At 35.6% G+C, this 16971-nt stretch overlaps 1 protein-coding gene across 8 annotated transcripts in view; it reads right to left on the reverse strand.

Moving 5' to 3' along the window:
* The window catches only part of KCNH7 (potassium voltage-gated channel subfamily H member 7), a 501689-nt gene that overhangs the window by 85435 nt on the left and 399283 nt on the right, over positions 1-16971 (reverse strand). For all 8 annotated transcript variants that reach the window (XM_021075770.1, XM_021075768.1, XM_021075767.1 and 5 more), the window contains one exon: positions 4618-5043. In XM_021075770.1, the coding sequence (XP_020931429.1) occupies positions 4618-5043 (426 nt within the window). The remainder of the gene's footprint in view (positions 1-4617; positions 5044-16971) is intronic.

Consider the following 16971-nt stretch of genomic DNA (forward strand, 5'->3'; position numbering starts at 1 on the left):
CATTTTATTAGTTACTTTGGATTTGTTTTTGTTGCTCTTTTTTCTTCCCTTCTTCTCTTGTTCTCTCCTCTTGTGGTTTGATGACTATATTTAGTGTTGTATTTGCATTGATTTTTCTTATATGTGTGTGTATCTATTGCAGATTTTTGGCTTGCAGTTATTCTGTAGTTTTGATATAAGAGTCTACGTATATATGAGGTTGTTTTAAGTTGTTGGTCACTTAATTGCAAGTGCATCTCCAGTGTCCTGCATTTGTACCCTCCTCTTCTCGAAATTTCTGATTTTGGTAGCATATTTATGCATGGATGATTTTCTACATTTACTGTGTATGCCTTTACTGGTGATCCTTGTTATTTGTAGTATTTTTGTTTCTAGATGTGGTCTTTTCTTTTATGCCTAGAGAAGTTCCTTTAGTATTTGTTGTAAAGCTCGTTTAGTAGTGCTGAATTCCCTTAAAGCTTTGCTTGTCTGTAAAGCTTTTGATTTCTCCTTCAAATATGAATGAAAGCCTAGCTGGGTAAAGTAATCTTGGTTGGAGGTTTTTTCTTTTCATCACATTAAGTATATCATGCCATTCCCTTCTGGCCTGCAGAGTTTCTGCCGAAAATTCTGCTGATAACCTCATCAGGGTTCCCTTGTATATTATTTGTTTCTTTTCCCTACCTGCTTATAAAATTTTCTCTGTCTTTAATTTTGGTAAGTTTGATTAATACATGTCTTGGGGTGTTCCTCCTTTGGTTTACTTTATATGGTATTCATTGTGCTTCCTGGATTTGAATGAGTGATTCCTTTTTGCATGTTAGGGAAGTTTTCGGCCATTATCTATTCAACTATTTTTTTCTGTCCCCTTGTCTCTCTTGTCCTTCTTGCACCCCTATAATACGGAGGTTGGTGTGTTTAACATGGTCCCAGAGTTCTCCTAGACTGTCTTCATTTCTTTTCAATCATTTTTCTCTTTTCTGTTCTGCATCAGTGATTTCCACTAGTCTGACTTCCACCTTGCTTATTCCTTCTTCTGCCTCCTGTGTTCTGCTGTTAGCTGCTTCTAATGAATTTTTTATTTCAGTTACTGTATTTTGCCTTTCTGCTTGCTTAAGTTTTAAATATTGTATTTCTTTGCTCAGTGTTTGCTGTAAATTATCAATCTTTGCCTCCAGTCTCTTTCCAGTGTCCTACATTATCTTCACTATCATCTATCTAAAGTCTTTTTCCTGGAGGCTGATAATCTCCAGATCACTTAGCTCTCTTTCTGGTTTTTTTCTTGCTCCCTTGTCTGAGTTATAGTTCTCTGCCTTTTCATTTTTACAGGTTTTTGATATGGTCTTTTTGCAGACAATAGAGTTGTAGCCTCTCTTACTTCTGAGGTCTGCCCCCTTGTGGCTGAAGTTGGTAAGAGGGCTTGCTTTAGGCTTCCTGAGGGGAGGTACTGGTGCCTGCCCACTGGTAGGTGGAGCTGGTTCTTATCCCTCTGGTGGGTGGGGCTTTGTCTCTTGTTGAGATTAGAGGTGGCTGTATGCCTGGGGGTCTTTAGGCACCCTGTTTACTGATGGGTGGTGCTGTAATCCCACCTGGATTACTGTTTGGCCTGGGGCTTCTCAGTGCTGATGGGTGGGGCCAGATTTTCCCAAAATGGCCACCTGTAGAAGAACAGGTACTGATGAATATTCCCAAGACCTTTGCCTCCAATGTCCTTCCCTCACAATGAGCCACAGTCAGCTCCTGTTTTCTCAGGAGATCCTCCAAGAAATGCAGTCATGTCTGACCCAGATTCCTATGGAGTCTCTGCTTTGCCCTGGGACCCAGTGCACATGAAAATCTGTGTGTGCCTTTCAAGAATGGGCTCTTTGTTTCCCCCAGTCCCATGGCACTCCTGTGCACAAGCCCCACTGGCCTTCAATTCCAGATGTTCCAGGGACTCTTTTTCCCAGTGCCAGATCCCCAGGCATGGGGACCTGACATGGGGCTCAGAACTCTCACTTCTGTGGTGAGTGTCTGTGATGCAGTTACTTTCCAGTCTGTGGGCTGCCCACCCGGTAGGTATAGGGTTGCTTATTAGGGTATCTTTTTTGAAAGTTTCCAGTCCATTTGGTTGAACATTGTTCAGCATTTGGTTGTAATTTTTTTTTTTTTTTTTTTATGAGAGAAGGTGAGCTCCAGTCCTCCACTGTCATTCTTGAAAAGTGTATCAAATAGTACAATCCATCACTGGTCTTGTTACCCTTCATAGCTGACCAGCCCAATATCTGATTCCTTACACTTCTTCCAGACCCACCTTTCCATTTGTTGTCTTTGATATGAACATACTATCCACTACCACATATCCCAAGCTCTTGTGCTTTCCAACACAATTGCTGTCCTTATAACATTTCTTTTATCTCTTTTCTTCAGAATTTGTAGCTGCAACTAGCTAATGTAATAACTATGATATGATAATAGACACTCAATAAATCTCTGTTGAATAAGTAATTAAGATATTTATGGATTAATGTGGTAATCTATAACTTTTTAAAGAAAGACTTCATTAAGAAACAGCAACTTTAATCCAAAGGGATGTGAAGGAGAAAGAAGTAACTTTTGGTAAGCAACTACTATGTACCTGGTATTGGGCTTATCTCTTCATGTATGCTCTTTTATTTTTAAAGATCCCAAGGACCTCTCTCTCACCATTTTACAGAAAAAGAAATGAAGTCTTATATGAGTTAAATACCTTGCTTAAATATAGCAAGTAAGTAGCACAGAGGTGAATCAAACCCAGGTCACCTCATCTGACTCCAAAGCCAGAACCTTTCCCATATCAAATCACATCTTAAAAAAGAGTAAAGAGCAGCTTTAGAAATATAGGGGAATCTAGGAAATGATATCAGAATAAAGAAGTGGCATTGCTGCCTTCTCTGAGGCAAACTTCACCTTTTCCTTGGTGTGACATGAGAAAGGTGGTCCAGACAGCATTTTTTTCCCAAGGCTATTTCAATCTATACTAATGTGAATCACGTAAATTTTCTCTTGCTTAAGCTCACTTGAAGTTCTATCTGAAATAATGATTATCTGAGTTACATATTTTAATAAATTTCATTATTTTCAAGTGAGAAAGTAACTGAGGCTGAATGAATCAAATGCTATATCTTAGAAATTACCCTAGAATAATCAATATATTCTAGTACTAACTGGTTTGATTATTATTAAGTATCAGTAAATCAACTCCCCCTAATAATCTTATTTGTCTATTTATTTTTTTACCCACTCTTTTATTTCGCTAAGCTTAAATCTAATTTTCTGTTAGTGTATATAGTTTAAAATTTCAGAGTGAGGTTTTTACTCTATTGTTTATCAATAAGAATGTATCTGGTGTAATTACATGGATTCACCCATTGTAAGAAACTTATAAAGATAAATATTGATAAAGAAATATTTCACTTCTTGCCTTTTAATTAAAAAAACAAAGTTAGGAGTTATCTAACATTAAAAATTCAACTACTTTAATAGAAGCTGATTTTTTAAGTATTTTGCTAAGAGTTTTACATATGTTATCTCAATAGAGTCTCAATTTAAAAATGAACTTAAGAGGAGAAAGAATTATTATCATCCTTACAGATGAGGAGAGCCAAGTTTGAGACTTTGTCTAAGGTTGGCAGAATCCAGGAAGAATAGATTGTTCCATTGCCCTGCTTTTAATTCATCCACAGTTTGGCGGGCGTGTTATGTAGGAGAGAATTTACCTCAAAACCTACTGTTCCCCTTGGCAGAGGAGATTCTCTTGTCCACAAGCCTTAATTAGTCAGGGAGCAACCATCCACAGACAGTATTTATGATACTTGATCTCCTCTTAAAAAAAAAAAAAAAGGATGGTGAGGGATTCTTTGGTTGAAAAGGGGCCTAAATTTTAAAAATTCAACACATCAAAGTTATCTTCTCAATCTAATCCCTTACAACTCCTTTCACACTTTCTAGAAATTTTTTCTGTTATAGAATCCAGGAAACTTATTTACAAAGAATTAGTGCCAGAATTTAGGAGAATTTACCTTGTTTTAGAGACCCCTTTGAGAAGAATCTGATTAAAATTATGGACTTTCTACTTACAAAATGCACTATTATGTATACTTGTCAGATTTCCTTAAAGTTTCAAACATTATGAAATACTGGGAATACAAGAATTATTTTCCAACCTAGATATTATTTTTTTAAAAAAAGAGTTTTGAACAAGACATTTCAGAAAATGCCTCTTCCACATAATCTGAACATAAAACAAGTACCTGCTGTCACAGATCACAATTATGAGTTAAGAAAGAAAGAGGCATCTTCATCTTTGATAATTTTATATACATAAAGTTAATATGTAGAAATTTTACATCCTGGGAATGTACTGTATACTATGAAACACTTGTCTCAAAGTTTAATTTGTTGTTTAAAGGATAGTCTTTACTATCTCTAAGCAAAAATAGAATTGTGAATTATTTGCAGTGACAAAATGGTTCCATTTCATTTATAGCATTTCCAATTGAAAATGAATTTAGCTGTGAGATACAGAAAGTGTAAGGCAACCACTTTTTTGCAGTTAAAATAGATTCACTTTTAATAATTTCAATCTTTCAGAAAATGAGATTCTTAAGCAGTTCTTACCTCATCAGAACCAGATCCAAAAATCAGCAAGTCAAAAGGAATTGCTGCAACCATGTCAATCAGGAACCAGCCTTTGAAGTAGTGTATTGCTATTTTGGCTGGATCACTTACCACTTCTTCATTCTGATTTACATATGTTGTTCTGAAGTTTATAAGAATGTCTATGATAAACATAATATCCACAATCAAGTCTACCACATTCAAAGGGCTGCAGGAATAGCCGCATTCTCGTCTTTTCTGTTCTTCTCTGTCATTGAGGAGAAAGGCTGCAGAGTAGGGAGTGAATATAGCCGTGTATATGACCAACAGCAGAATAAGCCAATCCCAGACAGCCTTGAAAGGACTGTAGTGCAATATTGTAAACTTGTTGATGCGTGGTGTCTGCAGTTTATATTCTGGCAGGACATCCGCTCCTAAAGAGAGAACCTGAACAGAGAAAAGAAAACCACACACTACATAAAAATGCCATTAGTTAATCTCCAAACCTATAATAATATTAAGGCAATTATATAGCACAATATTTTAGAAAAATGAATAAAAACATGTAATTGTGAGGTATGTATGAGAAACACATGCATTTTAAGGAAACTGTATAAACCCTATTTGACCCCAGAAAACTTCATTGGTATTCCTTGATAAATATAATTTTCACTGAAAAATAATGAATATTGTCACTGAGATACTAAGGAATGGTTACAGTTTCCTTTGGAACATACGACTTTTCAGAAATAAAAATATATAGCTATTTTTAAAAAAATCATAGAATCAGTTTGATACAAGAGAAATTCAATTTTCAAACCTAAGAAATGATTGGCTGTAATGAATAGAAACAGTCTACTTGGATCCATGGTCATATTTAATTTATATATATTTAATTTATATTTAAACTTTGATAAATTAAACTCAAGTCATTCAAATCTTTAATGAAAATTTTCCCACCTATAAATCTGTTTTTAACATTAGAAAAAAGGGGACATGAGATTAAAATAAATACAAGGAGTATTGTTCCTAAAAGGCTGAAGGAGTATTTTATATTCTAGGACAAATATACTGACACTCGAACTTTTTCATCACATTTAGAGAACTGTGTAGAGAGAATGGTACAAGGAGATGTTCAGAATATAGATCTGGAGAAGTTGCAAGATTCTCAGCCACCAAGGGGTACTTAAACTCTAAGATTTATTCTAGTTAATAAAGCATTGGAGAGACTATAATAGTTTGCCTTTTAGTTCCTCGTTTATCTGAAAAAATGAGAGCTAAACTTCACTGTGACCCTACTCAATAGAAAACTTGATGACTCTGTGATTTTAGATCAAGCTATTTTTAAGTAGTGTATTGCTATTTTGAAGTAGTGTATTGCTATTTTGGCTGGATCACTTACCACTTCTTCATTCTGATTTACATATGTTGTTCTGAAGTTTATAAGAATGTCTATGATAAACATAATATCCACAATCAAGTCTACCACATTCAAAGGGCTGCAGGAATAGCCGCATTTTTAGATCAAGTTTCAAGAACAAAAGTCAAACAAAAAGGTTATCTAGCTACTCAGGAAATGTAATTAGCCTTAATGATGGTTTTAAAGAATTAAAAATTTTTGATGGCTCCACAAATGGCACTTTGAGGCATGTACTGAGGGAAAGATAGGATGTAATCTTATGAATACCTTGCATATGTGCAATGGCCCTATTTCAAAGTCAATTTTACTAAGTAAATTTTCTTAGACTAGGTTTTTCTAAATATAGCTAATATGTTATTAACTTTGCAGCCTGGATCTCAGGCAATCTTCCGTTGCTTAGTCAGAGCATATTATTTCTGATTTTTTGGTAAAACTATGGATATAGATTTTAACTTGATTATAATAATAAATTATTTTAGGCAAATTTCAATGTTAAACCTTATTTTCATCATTGTATACCATAATTTTTTTCACATATAAGTTATCATTCCTATTTTGAAAAGAACTTGACATTAAATAACCCTAAATGAGATACAACATAACTTTTAAATATAACCATAGCCCAGTTAAAATAGGCAAATTTTAGATAAGAGCTAAACTGATTTAACTAGTTTTTGAAAAAAATAATAAAGAACTGAGAGTACAGCTGAGAGTAAATTTGAACTACTATTAAATGGTGGAAAAGGAATTTTATTTTTAAGTTACTATGAGAAATGATAGGAATTAATTATTAGTAAAAAAGAATACTGGAAAATAAGAGGTTTCACTGTTTACGAAATTACCTATATGTACATCTAACTCCCAATATACAAATAAGAATAATATTTGGATAATCTGTCAACTGATAAGTGCAGAGTAATAGAACTCTAATTTGCTATGCTTAGTATAGAAAACAGTATATGGTATTTTGGTCTGGAAGGAATGGAAGATCTTACAAGGTATCATTTTGTAATGTCCCTTCCTCAAAAACCAGGGACTACTCAGTATGTAGAAAGTAAAATCCAAAAACCTTATTTTGACTTTCAAAGTCATCTAAAATATGGACCAGTCTATCTTTTCAGTTCCTTGTCCCATTAGATTCCTCCATGCCCTCACCATACTCTGCAAAACGTGGCTAAAATTTTTGAGATCTTCCCAAATCCCTGAAGTCACAAATTTCTCTCATTAAAAAAAAGGGTGGGGTATATAATCATACAAAGGGAAGAAAAAAAAAGGTATTTTTAAATGTAGGGATAAAGTCTGAGCTTGCTTTCTGATTAAGTTTCATGCTTCTGATTCCAATCCCCCACATGGGACAATCTGAACACTTGTTTTAGCAGAAGTATAAATGCAAATGCATCCAGCACCTTGGAGTTACTCTTGAGAAGTAAAAACTGTGGGAGGAACTCTTCATTCCACATGTGCAAACAAATATTTTACATTTAGATGCCTGCTGCGCTGAGAGTGGAGGCTAAAAAATTGGGAAGACACTGTCCCTGACATGACAGAGTTTTTGGTCTATTGGGAGAGAGACATGCAAAAAATGGGAGACTTGTTGAGGTCCACTCAATTCCCGGAGTTGATAGTGGTGCTGACTGGGGGGCGGGGGGCAGTCTTCATAGAAGATTTTCAGGAGAAGATGGCACTTGAATTGAGACTCCGAATAGAAAGTAGTTGAAGCAGATGAAGTTGAAGTGGTAAGGCCATCACAGGCAGAGGAAACAGGATGAACAAAGGTAGGGATGCATAAAATGTGTTGTGTGTTGAGGAATTAAAGCTGCCTTATATTGCAGATGGATAAAATCCAAGGAAGGAGTTATGAAGGATGTCAGTAGAAGACCTAATGTGATGTGATAGGGATCTCAGGCTTTCTCCTTTAGGTTAGAGTTTCTCACATATGAATAAAACACAGATCCCTTCTCAAGGGAAAGATGCTTAGGGCAGAAAACCAATGATGATTATATTACTGTTATTTGTAATGTTATATAAATATGTATAAAAATAAAACCAGGTTAAATTTTCTTATGCTCACACCTCTTAATATGACTCTTGTGGGTTGAATTGTGTACCCCAAAAAGATGCATTGAGGTCCTAATCCCTGGTACATATGAGTGTGACCTCATTTGGAAATATGTTCTTTGTAGATATAGTCAAGTAAAGATGAGGTCATAGGAGATTGGGGTGGGATCTGCTGCAATAACTGGAGTCATTGTAAAAATAGGGAAATTTGGATCCAGAGATACAAAAACACACAGAGAGGATGTGATGTGACAATGAAGCCAGATAGAGATGCAAATCATGAAACACCAGGCAGCCACCAGAACCTAGAAGAAAAGCATGGAGCGAATTCTCCCTCAGAGACTCCAGAAAGAACCAACCTTGCCAATATATTGACTTTGAACTGCTAGGCTCCAGCATTGTGAGAGAGCAAGCTTTTATTGTTTTAAGCCACTCATTTTGTGGTATTTTGTTAGGGTAGCCCTAGTGAATTACTACAATGACAAATAATGAAAACAAATGAATTACAAAAATATTTACAAAACCAGTGAATTCACACTATTATCACTAATTCAATATTTGACATATCTGTTAAGTCAAAACAGACTGAACTTTGGCCATAATGTGTAGTTTGATCTATCTGGTAAAATATCTGTCTCTATTCTAAATGCAACACGTTTTTTTTTTGTTTGTTCGTTTGTTTTTTTTTTTTTTTTTTTTTTTTTTGCAAAAGGATGTAGTCAAAACAGAATTACAAACTTCAATGATCTTATTGCTGTGTGAGGATATTATAATCTAAGCCTTAATTCAAATGTTGCTCCTACTAGGCTTCAAAAACCCATTTAAGTGGTATTACTTGATACTCTAAAAGTATTTATTTCCTTGGAGTTGATTTTAACTTTGAAGCGTTACTGAATTCTATGTAATATCTAATCAAATTATCTCTAGAACCAGGATCAGAAATGTAGTTCATTTGTTAATGTCCATCATATCTATTGATACTGAATCCTTGAAATTTGGCATGTGCAACAATGGAGTGTGTTTTAATAATGTATTTGTAGTAACTGGTATAGTACAAAATGTTTTGATATAGGTCCTTAAACTTCTTCATGGCTATATCTGTGTTATATGGTCACTCAATTTTGTTCTGAATTTTACTAACCAAGTGACTTCAAAAACTTTTATTCATCATATAGCATGCTTTGGCATCATGAAGTCTCATAAATCCAAATGCCATCAGAGGTACCGGAATCAGGTAGATGACAGTACTCTGTTATTAAGTGATTGATTCAGAAGATTATTATATTATTTTAAGTTTTTACCAAGAGATAGGAATTTTTAAGATTTTCCAGGAGAACTCAGGGCCCTTGAGAATATTCCTTTTTGTGGACATTGGTTTGAGAATTGCTATGGGTTACTAGGCAAGAAGGTCAAGGTGGCCAAGTTAGTTTTAAGAAATGCATCTGGCAGTGGAATGGAGGAGAAACCAAAGAGGGATAGGACTAAAGGCTGACAGGTCAGTTAAGACTTTGGTACCAAGAAACACAGATGAATGAACAGAGATAAGGAAATCCCGTACTAGGAACCAGGTGGTAGAGGTAGAGAGGAGAAGCATATTTCAGAAATAAATTCATCTCAGGGTCTAAGAATGAAGAATGGAGAAACATTTAAAAATTTTTTTTATTATGGTTGATTTGCAGTGTTCTGTCAATTTCTGCTGTATAGCAAAGTGACCCAGCCATACATATATATACATTCTATTTCTCATGTTATCTTCCATCATGTTCCATTACAAGTGATTGGATATAGTTCCCTGCGCTATACAGCAGGGCCCATTTATTTCTTTGTGATTGTAATAATGATTCTTATTAGAGCCAATCATCATTTTGAAGGCTCAACTAGGTTTGGAATAAGAGAAAGAGTCTTAGAGTTTAAATTTGAAGACATGGGTTTAAATTTTGGATACAATTTTTCTGGTAAATCATTTAATCTCTTTGGATTTTTTTCTTCTCATCTGTGTGATAAGGATAGTAATCTTTGCCCAAATCACCTCTCTATACAGAGCTACCATATCATAAGAGATACTTTCTATAAAAGTAGCTGATAAAGTGGGAAATACCTACATAAAGTAATTTGTATTATTTTTCATTGTTCTATGGTTATTTGTTTAAATCCTGAATTGAACAAACCAAATACAACCAAAACATATGAAGCAGTTGAATAAAGTTGAATGCTTACTGGACATCGATAATATTAAGGAATTTTTTCTGTTATCTACTACTTAAAACAAACTAAGCTGAAACATAGTGGTTTAAAACAACAGCCATGTTATTATTCATGATTATTTGGATGAGAAATTTAGACAAGTCTTGGCTGGACCATTCTTCTGTTCTACAGTGTCAGCTGGGGTCACTCAGTAATAATTGGTTGGTGGCTGAGCTTGTGTGGAGAATCCAAAAAGGGTTCTCTCACAGGTCTAGTATCTTGGTGGGAATAGTTGGAAGGTTGGATTCACTCAAGATTCTGGAACAAACGCCTCTCTCTCTCTGTCTCTCTCTGTATACATATGTATACATATATAGGTATATGTGTATATACATGTGCATATACACACATATACACATATATAATATGATAATTATATATAATATCATATTATATAACTTATAATATACATGTTTCCCCATATAGTCTTTCCTTTCCATAGAGTTTCTATATATGGTTTCTTTAACAAAAAGGGCAGTAAGACATCTTATGTGGAGGTTTAGTACTCCCAAGGGAGAAACGGAAATATCTATCCTCTTAAAGCCTAGGACTAGAACTAGTATAGCATTACTTCTGCTATATTCTACTGGCCAAAGCAGTCATAAGCTAGCCTTGATTCAAGAAAGTTGGAAACCAGTCTTTACCTTTTGATAGGGGAATGACAGGAGTGTGGAAAGAAGGAATCAATTATGGCCATTTTTGAGATAAGCTATCACAGAAATTATTGACATGTTGGTTTTGTGTATGGTAATAATATTGTGTTTAAGTTTTTAAAAATAGTCTTAACCGTTTAGGAATACATAATAAAATATTTGTGGATGAAATGATATAATATTTGGAGTCTGCTCTAATAAAATTCCAGATTGAAAGAAGGGAAAGGTGAGAGAAAATCTAGCTATATGCAACAACATTAGAGGTATGTTGATTTTTATTGAAACTGGGTGATTGGTATATACCATTCTATTTTTACAATATGTTTAAATTATTCACAATATTTTAAAAAAATAATCATAAAGCCTCGGTCAGAAACACCTACAATATGAGGATGGGTCTACACACATCATGGGGTCTCACTCCTACCAGATTTGAGTTGGTTCCTTTTAGGCAAGTTAGGACTCCTTCCTTCTGCTACAGAAGGTTTATTCTGCTCTCTGCACATCTACTTCCTATGATGTTGACCTTCATTTGCTCACACAGACTGCATACAGTCCCAACTTTTCCCAGCCTTGAACTATTTCCCTATAAATTTATGTCAAATTGGTGGCTGGGACAAATCATATCATAAAGAGATAGTTGGACTAAGTCTGCAGATGCCCATTCCCCTGTGTGTACTTAGCTACACTGCTCATCAGGTTAGATTAAAATAAAGCCACTTTTCAAGACTCATCGGGTTAAGCCTCTCATTAAATTACTCTTACTTTATTAGCATTTTATATTCAAACCTCAAACTTTCATTCTGGATTGACATAAGAGGCATGTTTTTGCTTTCTTTCCCCATAAAGCTAAATATAATGTTTATGTTGTTTAACATCATTTTTGTTAATATTTGCATTATATATGTGTTTATAATTCATTTCTAGAAAAAATGATCTCTCTTGAATTAAAATGATTCATATCTTTTCTTTTTTAAAAAATGATAATGAGGAGTTCCTGTTGTGGCTCAGTGGAAACAAATCTGACAAAGCATCCATGAGGACACAGGTTCCATCCCTGGCCTTGCTCAGTGGGTTAAAGATGTTGCTGTGAGCTGTGGTATAGGTCACAGATGTGGCTCAGATCCTGCATTGCTGTGGCTGTGGTGTAGGCTGGCAGCTGTAACTGATTTGACCCCTAGTCTGGGAACTTCCATGTGCCTCAGGTGCAGCCCTAAAAAGACCAAAAAAAAACAAAAACATGATAATGAGTTACTTCATTACTTCTAGTCTTTTTTAATCTTGCAAAAAACTACATGAATTTAGAATTTCAGAATGATTATTTCTTTTTCCTTACAGATTGTTTTAGTTGTCTTATTTCCATCTTAATGTTCTAGATGCCTATAGTTTTTATAATATCTCATCTTTTTTTTTTTTTTTTGGCTGTGCCCATGGCATGTGGAAGTTCCTGGGCCATGGTCAGGGATCAAACCCGCATCACAGCAGTGACCTGAGCTGCTGCAGTGACAATGCCAAATCCTTAACCTGCTGTGCCACAAGGGAACTCCACCGCATACTTCTTTGGATTTGGATAAATGTATGAATCATAGGTCCCTAACAAGTTAAAATTAATCATGGCAGTTCTTAGGAGCCATTCTGTTGAAATGAAATATGAGATAGGTAAATATTTGTTTTAAAAACATAAATAGGATTCTAAGGGGCCAATGACTTGAAAAGAAAAAGTCTGCTACACAGTTTATTACATTTTGTTGAGAGCCAACTTCTCCCACACATCTGAGAAATAACACACTTTAGAACGATAAAACACGATTAATTGAACCATTATAAGGATTTTCTTTTAAGAGGAAAAGAAAAGAGGGGAAGAAACCTCGCTGCATTAAAAAGGGGAACTCCATGGTCTCCAGAAAGACACTTCTAATTTCTTTCCTCAAACCACCAATTAAATGTACAGTTTAATACAGCCTAAAATATGGTTTTCTTTACCAAATACAGTTTTTCTTCTTGCTAGCACATTACTATTTGTTTAACCTTGAACAGTAAAGTGTTATATAAAACCAAAATCTTTATAGGAAACAGCACTATTTATTCAATGAAGATCTACTGTGAAAATTTTGTGCGAACACCAGGATTAATAACTACTCTTCTCTTTTGAAAAGTGCAATAGGGAACGATTAAGCCTTCCAAAAGATTATACAGTACTTTTGGCAGCTGTTAAACGCCATGCTGAGGTGTTGGTAGAGACTGCTCATCTGTTATTTATCCTTTACTCAGGACTTGCAGTTAACTAATAGGCTAGCTGTATTTTTATCTATTGAAAGAGTAGTCAGTGACAAAATGCGTCAGATAGATTATGTAGCATCAGAAAAGATTTATGCTCTCTTGGCTTTTCAGCACTTGATTTGAGAAATAAAGCAAAACTTGAGTTAATTTTCACTGTAACAGGCAGCCCCATTGATGATTACCCAGGCATAAAAATTAAAAAATGAAAATATTCACACAATAAGTCAAATATGTAGCATAGGAACATTTTTTAAATAGATAAAATATTAAAATTAGGTAGTAGAATCACTGAAGCATTCTGTACTCAAATAATTTTCTAAGGTTTTAAGTAGACAGTGATTTATACGTGTAAGAGTGTATGTGTACACACATATGTCTTTGTGTTTGAGTGTTGGATTGAGCCAGGAAGATTGTATGAATTTGTGAAAATAAAAGTCATCTAGCTAAATATCAGGTTTAGTGTTTTATATTTTCTGTATATAATCATATGAAAAATATCTGCTTCCCAAAATATGTATGATTCTCAGACTATGAAAGAAATAGGTTAGATAATATCTTAGGCATTAATACTCTTAAATTACTTCAAATATATCCATAATAAAAATTGTAGTTTCTTCCAGAACCATAATCCCCCCTTAATTTCCATGCCAATGGCTAGCAGCACAGTGGCCCTTGGTTCTGGCTCTGTATTCAAATTATTCTGAACCAGCCCCATGCCTGTGCCATGCTGCTCTGAGTTGCTTCAGGTATCACCTTGTTGCTGACACCAGATGCTTTCTGGCCTAATGTTTGCTTCCTTGGCTCTCCTTTTTCCTTTCTCATGCAAACTATACACATGCTCTCTTTTTTCCATTTCCTTTATTTTTGTTTTTAAATTAACCTAATTTAAGAAAAAATGGAAATGAGGAAAAGGAACACTTAGCACTCTAGTTCAAAACCACAGATGAACAAAGAACAAGCTTAGAGATCAAGGGGAGAAAATAAAGCATTTAGATGGGAGAATCTCAGAAAAATATGTGCCAGGTACTAATAGGAGGAGGTGCCTAGGAGACAGAAGGTTTGGAACTTGATATCAAATCCTTGAGAAGCAGTGGCTGAAGTTCCGGAAAGTGGACTCACTTGCCAGGAGAGTGTAAAGGGAGAAGGAATCCACTAGAAATAACTAAAATATGGGATGGAGAAAAAAGTAAGGCAGTATTCCTGGGTCCTAGCACTTTACCTGGATATACATAGTAAGCACCCAAAATAGTTGAATGGGCATGTTTGTAGCTTAAAAAAAAAACAGACAATGGAAATGACAACACAGAAAATTCATGAGAGAAAGGATTACGATAGAAACAGCTGCTGTCACCAAAATTTGTTGTACTCTCTTCCATAGAGTAGAGTTGTTGCTAGAATGTGTCTGTCCAGCCAAGAATACATGACTCAGCCCCATCTGCATCTAGCTATGGCCATGTGTCTGATGGGTGGTATTTCTTGGCCAAAACCTTCAAGAAGCAGGTATGCCTTTTCCTGTTTTCTCTTTCTCTTTCTATGGCATAGAGCTAAATGCTTCCAAGGCTCCAGATTCTTAAGTCTTATGGGATAGGGGAACCTCCAAATGTAGGTAACTGGGATCATTAGATTAACAAGAGGAGGAACTCACTCATTGCACAGGAATACTAGCTTCTGCTATTACTTGAGCCCAAAGTATAATATTGGAATAAGCCACAGTGATACAAAGGTTTATTAGTTCTAGGTGCTAGCATTTCCCTAACTTGGATTTTTAAGAAGACAAAGACCTCAAGTGGCCAGGAGAGAAACATCAAGTTCACAGCATATCTCACCTCTTCCCTCTGTTCTCCCTTGAGGTTTAGTTCCATCAAGTCACATCACCGGTGTTAACAATGACAGTGTGTCAACTTATAAAAGACATACAATAGAGCCTCTTCTAAATCCAGCTAAACCACATGAACCAGGACACTCATCAATTTGGTTCACAAACTGGTAAAAAAACAAGCGGTAAAAAACAAAAACAAAAAAACCCCACAAAGGAACAGATATGCTCATGCCCACTTTGCTCACTCAGGTTCTTTCTGCCCAGGTATCCCCAGCATCACTAGCACCAAAATGAAGACAAGAGGGATGCTCCTTTAGGTAACGATGTGCTTCCTCCAACACTTCCTTCCTTAGGCAGGGGAAGTTCAAATTCATAGCTACAGCTGCCACCACTGCCATGGAGGAAAGGAGCTGAGCTGCCCACCTCAATGTTCTCTATCAACCCATTTTGACTCTTGTTCTTTTTTTTTCCCCTTAAAACATGGTGTATTTGATGACACTGGACTCCTGAGAGAGTTCCTGCTCAGCTCCTCAATGCTATCTCTTGGAGAAAGAGGATAGTTAACACTGAGTTAGTTGCCAGGGCTAGTATTGAATTATGATATTCAGTTCTTGCAAGAGCTCTTTAAAATAAACATTATTATCTCTATTTTTATAGACAAGGAAATTGACTCAGAGGCTGAATAATTTATCTGAGGTCTCAAAGCTAACTATAGTATTACCATTCATAATATCCCTTAGCTTTATCGAATGCTGTTATTTACTGAAGACTTGATGGTCATTATCACATTTAAATGTTACAATTTTACAGCAGAGGTACTTGTTATGAGTTCAGTTGTGTTGCCCCTAGTGTTAACTCCAGTACCTGTGAATGAGACCTTATATGGAAATAGGGTCTTTGCAGAAGTAATCAAGATAAGATGAAGTGATACTGGTTTGAGGTGGGCCCCAATCCAATGCGACTGGTGTCCTTAGAAGAAGAGAAGAGACACAGAGACAGACACAGGAAGAATTCTGTGTGATGATGGAGGCAAAACTGGGAGTGTCTATAAGCCAAGAAACACTAAGATTGACAGCAACATGGGAGCTAAGAGAAAGTAATAACACAGATTTTTCCCCTGAGACTTCAAAGAGAATATGCTCCTGTTAACACCTTGATTTGAGACTTTTAGCCTCCAGAACTATAAGAGAATAAATATCTGTTGTTGTTAACCCACCTAATTTGTGGTAATTTGTATGACAACCTAGGAAATTAAGACAGTGATTTTTCTGTTTGTTTGTTTAGGGCTGTACCTGTGGCCTATGAAAGTTTTAGGGCTAAGGGTTGAATTGGAGCTGCAGCTGCTGTTTTATGCCACTGCCACAACAATGTCAGATCTGAGCCACCTCTGTGTCCTACACCACAGCCCTTGGCAATGCCGGACCCTTAATCCACTGAGCAAGGCCAGGGATTGAACCTGCATCCTCATGGATACTAGTTAGGTTCATTCCCCGCTAAACCACAATGGGAACTCCTATAACAGTGATATTGTTTATCACTCTACAGATGTGAAAACTGATACTAGCTAACTTCCCAGAGCTGTCTGATTCCATAGGGCCTGTGTTCTTATCTACAGCAGTATATCAGTATTCGATTCATTTTTCCATGGGGATAAAGTCTGTGTTTTCATTTGTTTATTTGTTTTTTACTATATATACATTTTCACAAGAAGAAATTATGTTGTAAGGGTCTGTATGTGTTTATAAGTTATCAAAATGTCTTTAATAAAATCTTAGTCACCTTTGCCAGAATAGTGAATAAAGAGAATTATATAGAACCCTTTCTTGCCAAGAGCCTAAATGCCACATGTTTGGATGAACACACAGATATAGGACACAGGAAGGAAAAAACAGAAATGTTAG

Source organism: Sus scrofa, chromosome 15, assembly GCF_000003025.6.
Source record: "Sus scrofa isolate TJ Tabasco breed Duroc chromosome 15, Sscrofa11.1, whole genome shotgun sequence".
NCBI lineage: Eukaryota > Metazoa > Chordata > Mammalia > Artiodactyla > Suidae > Sus > Sus scrofa.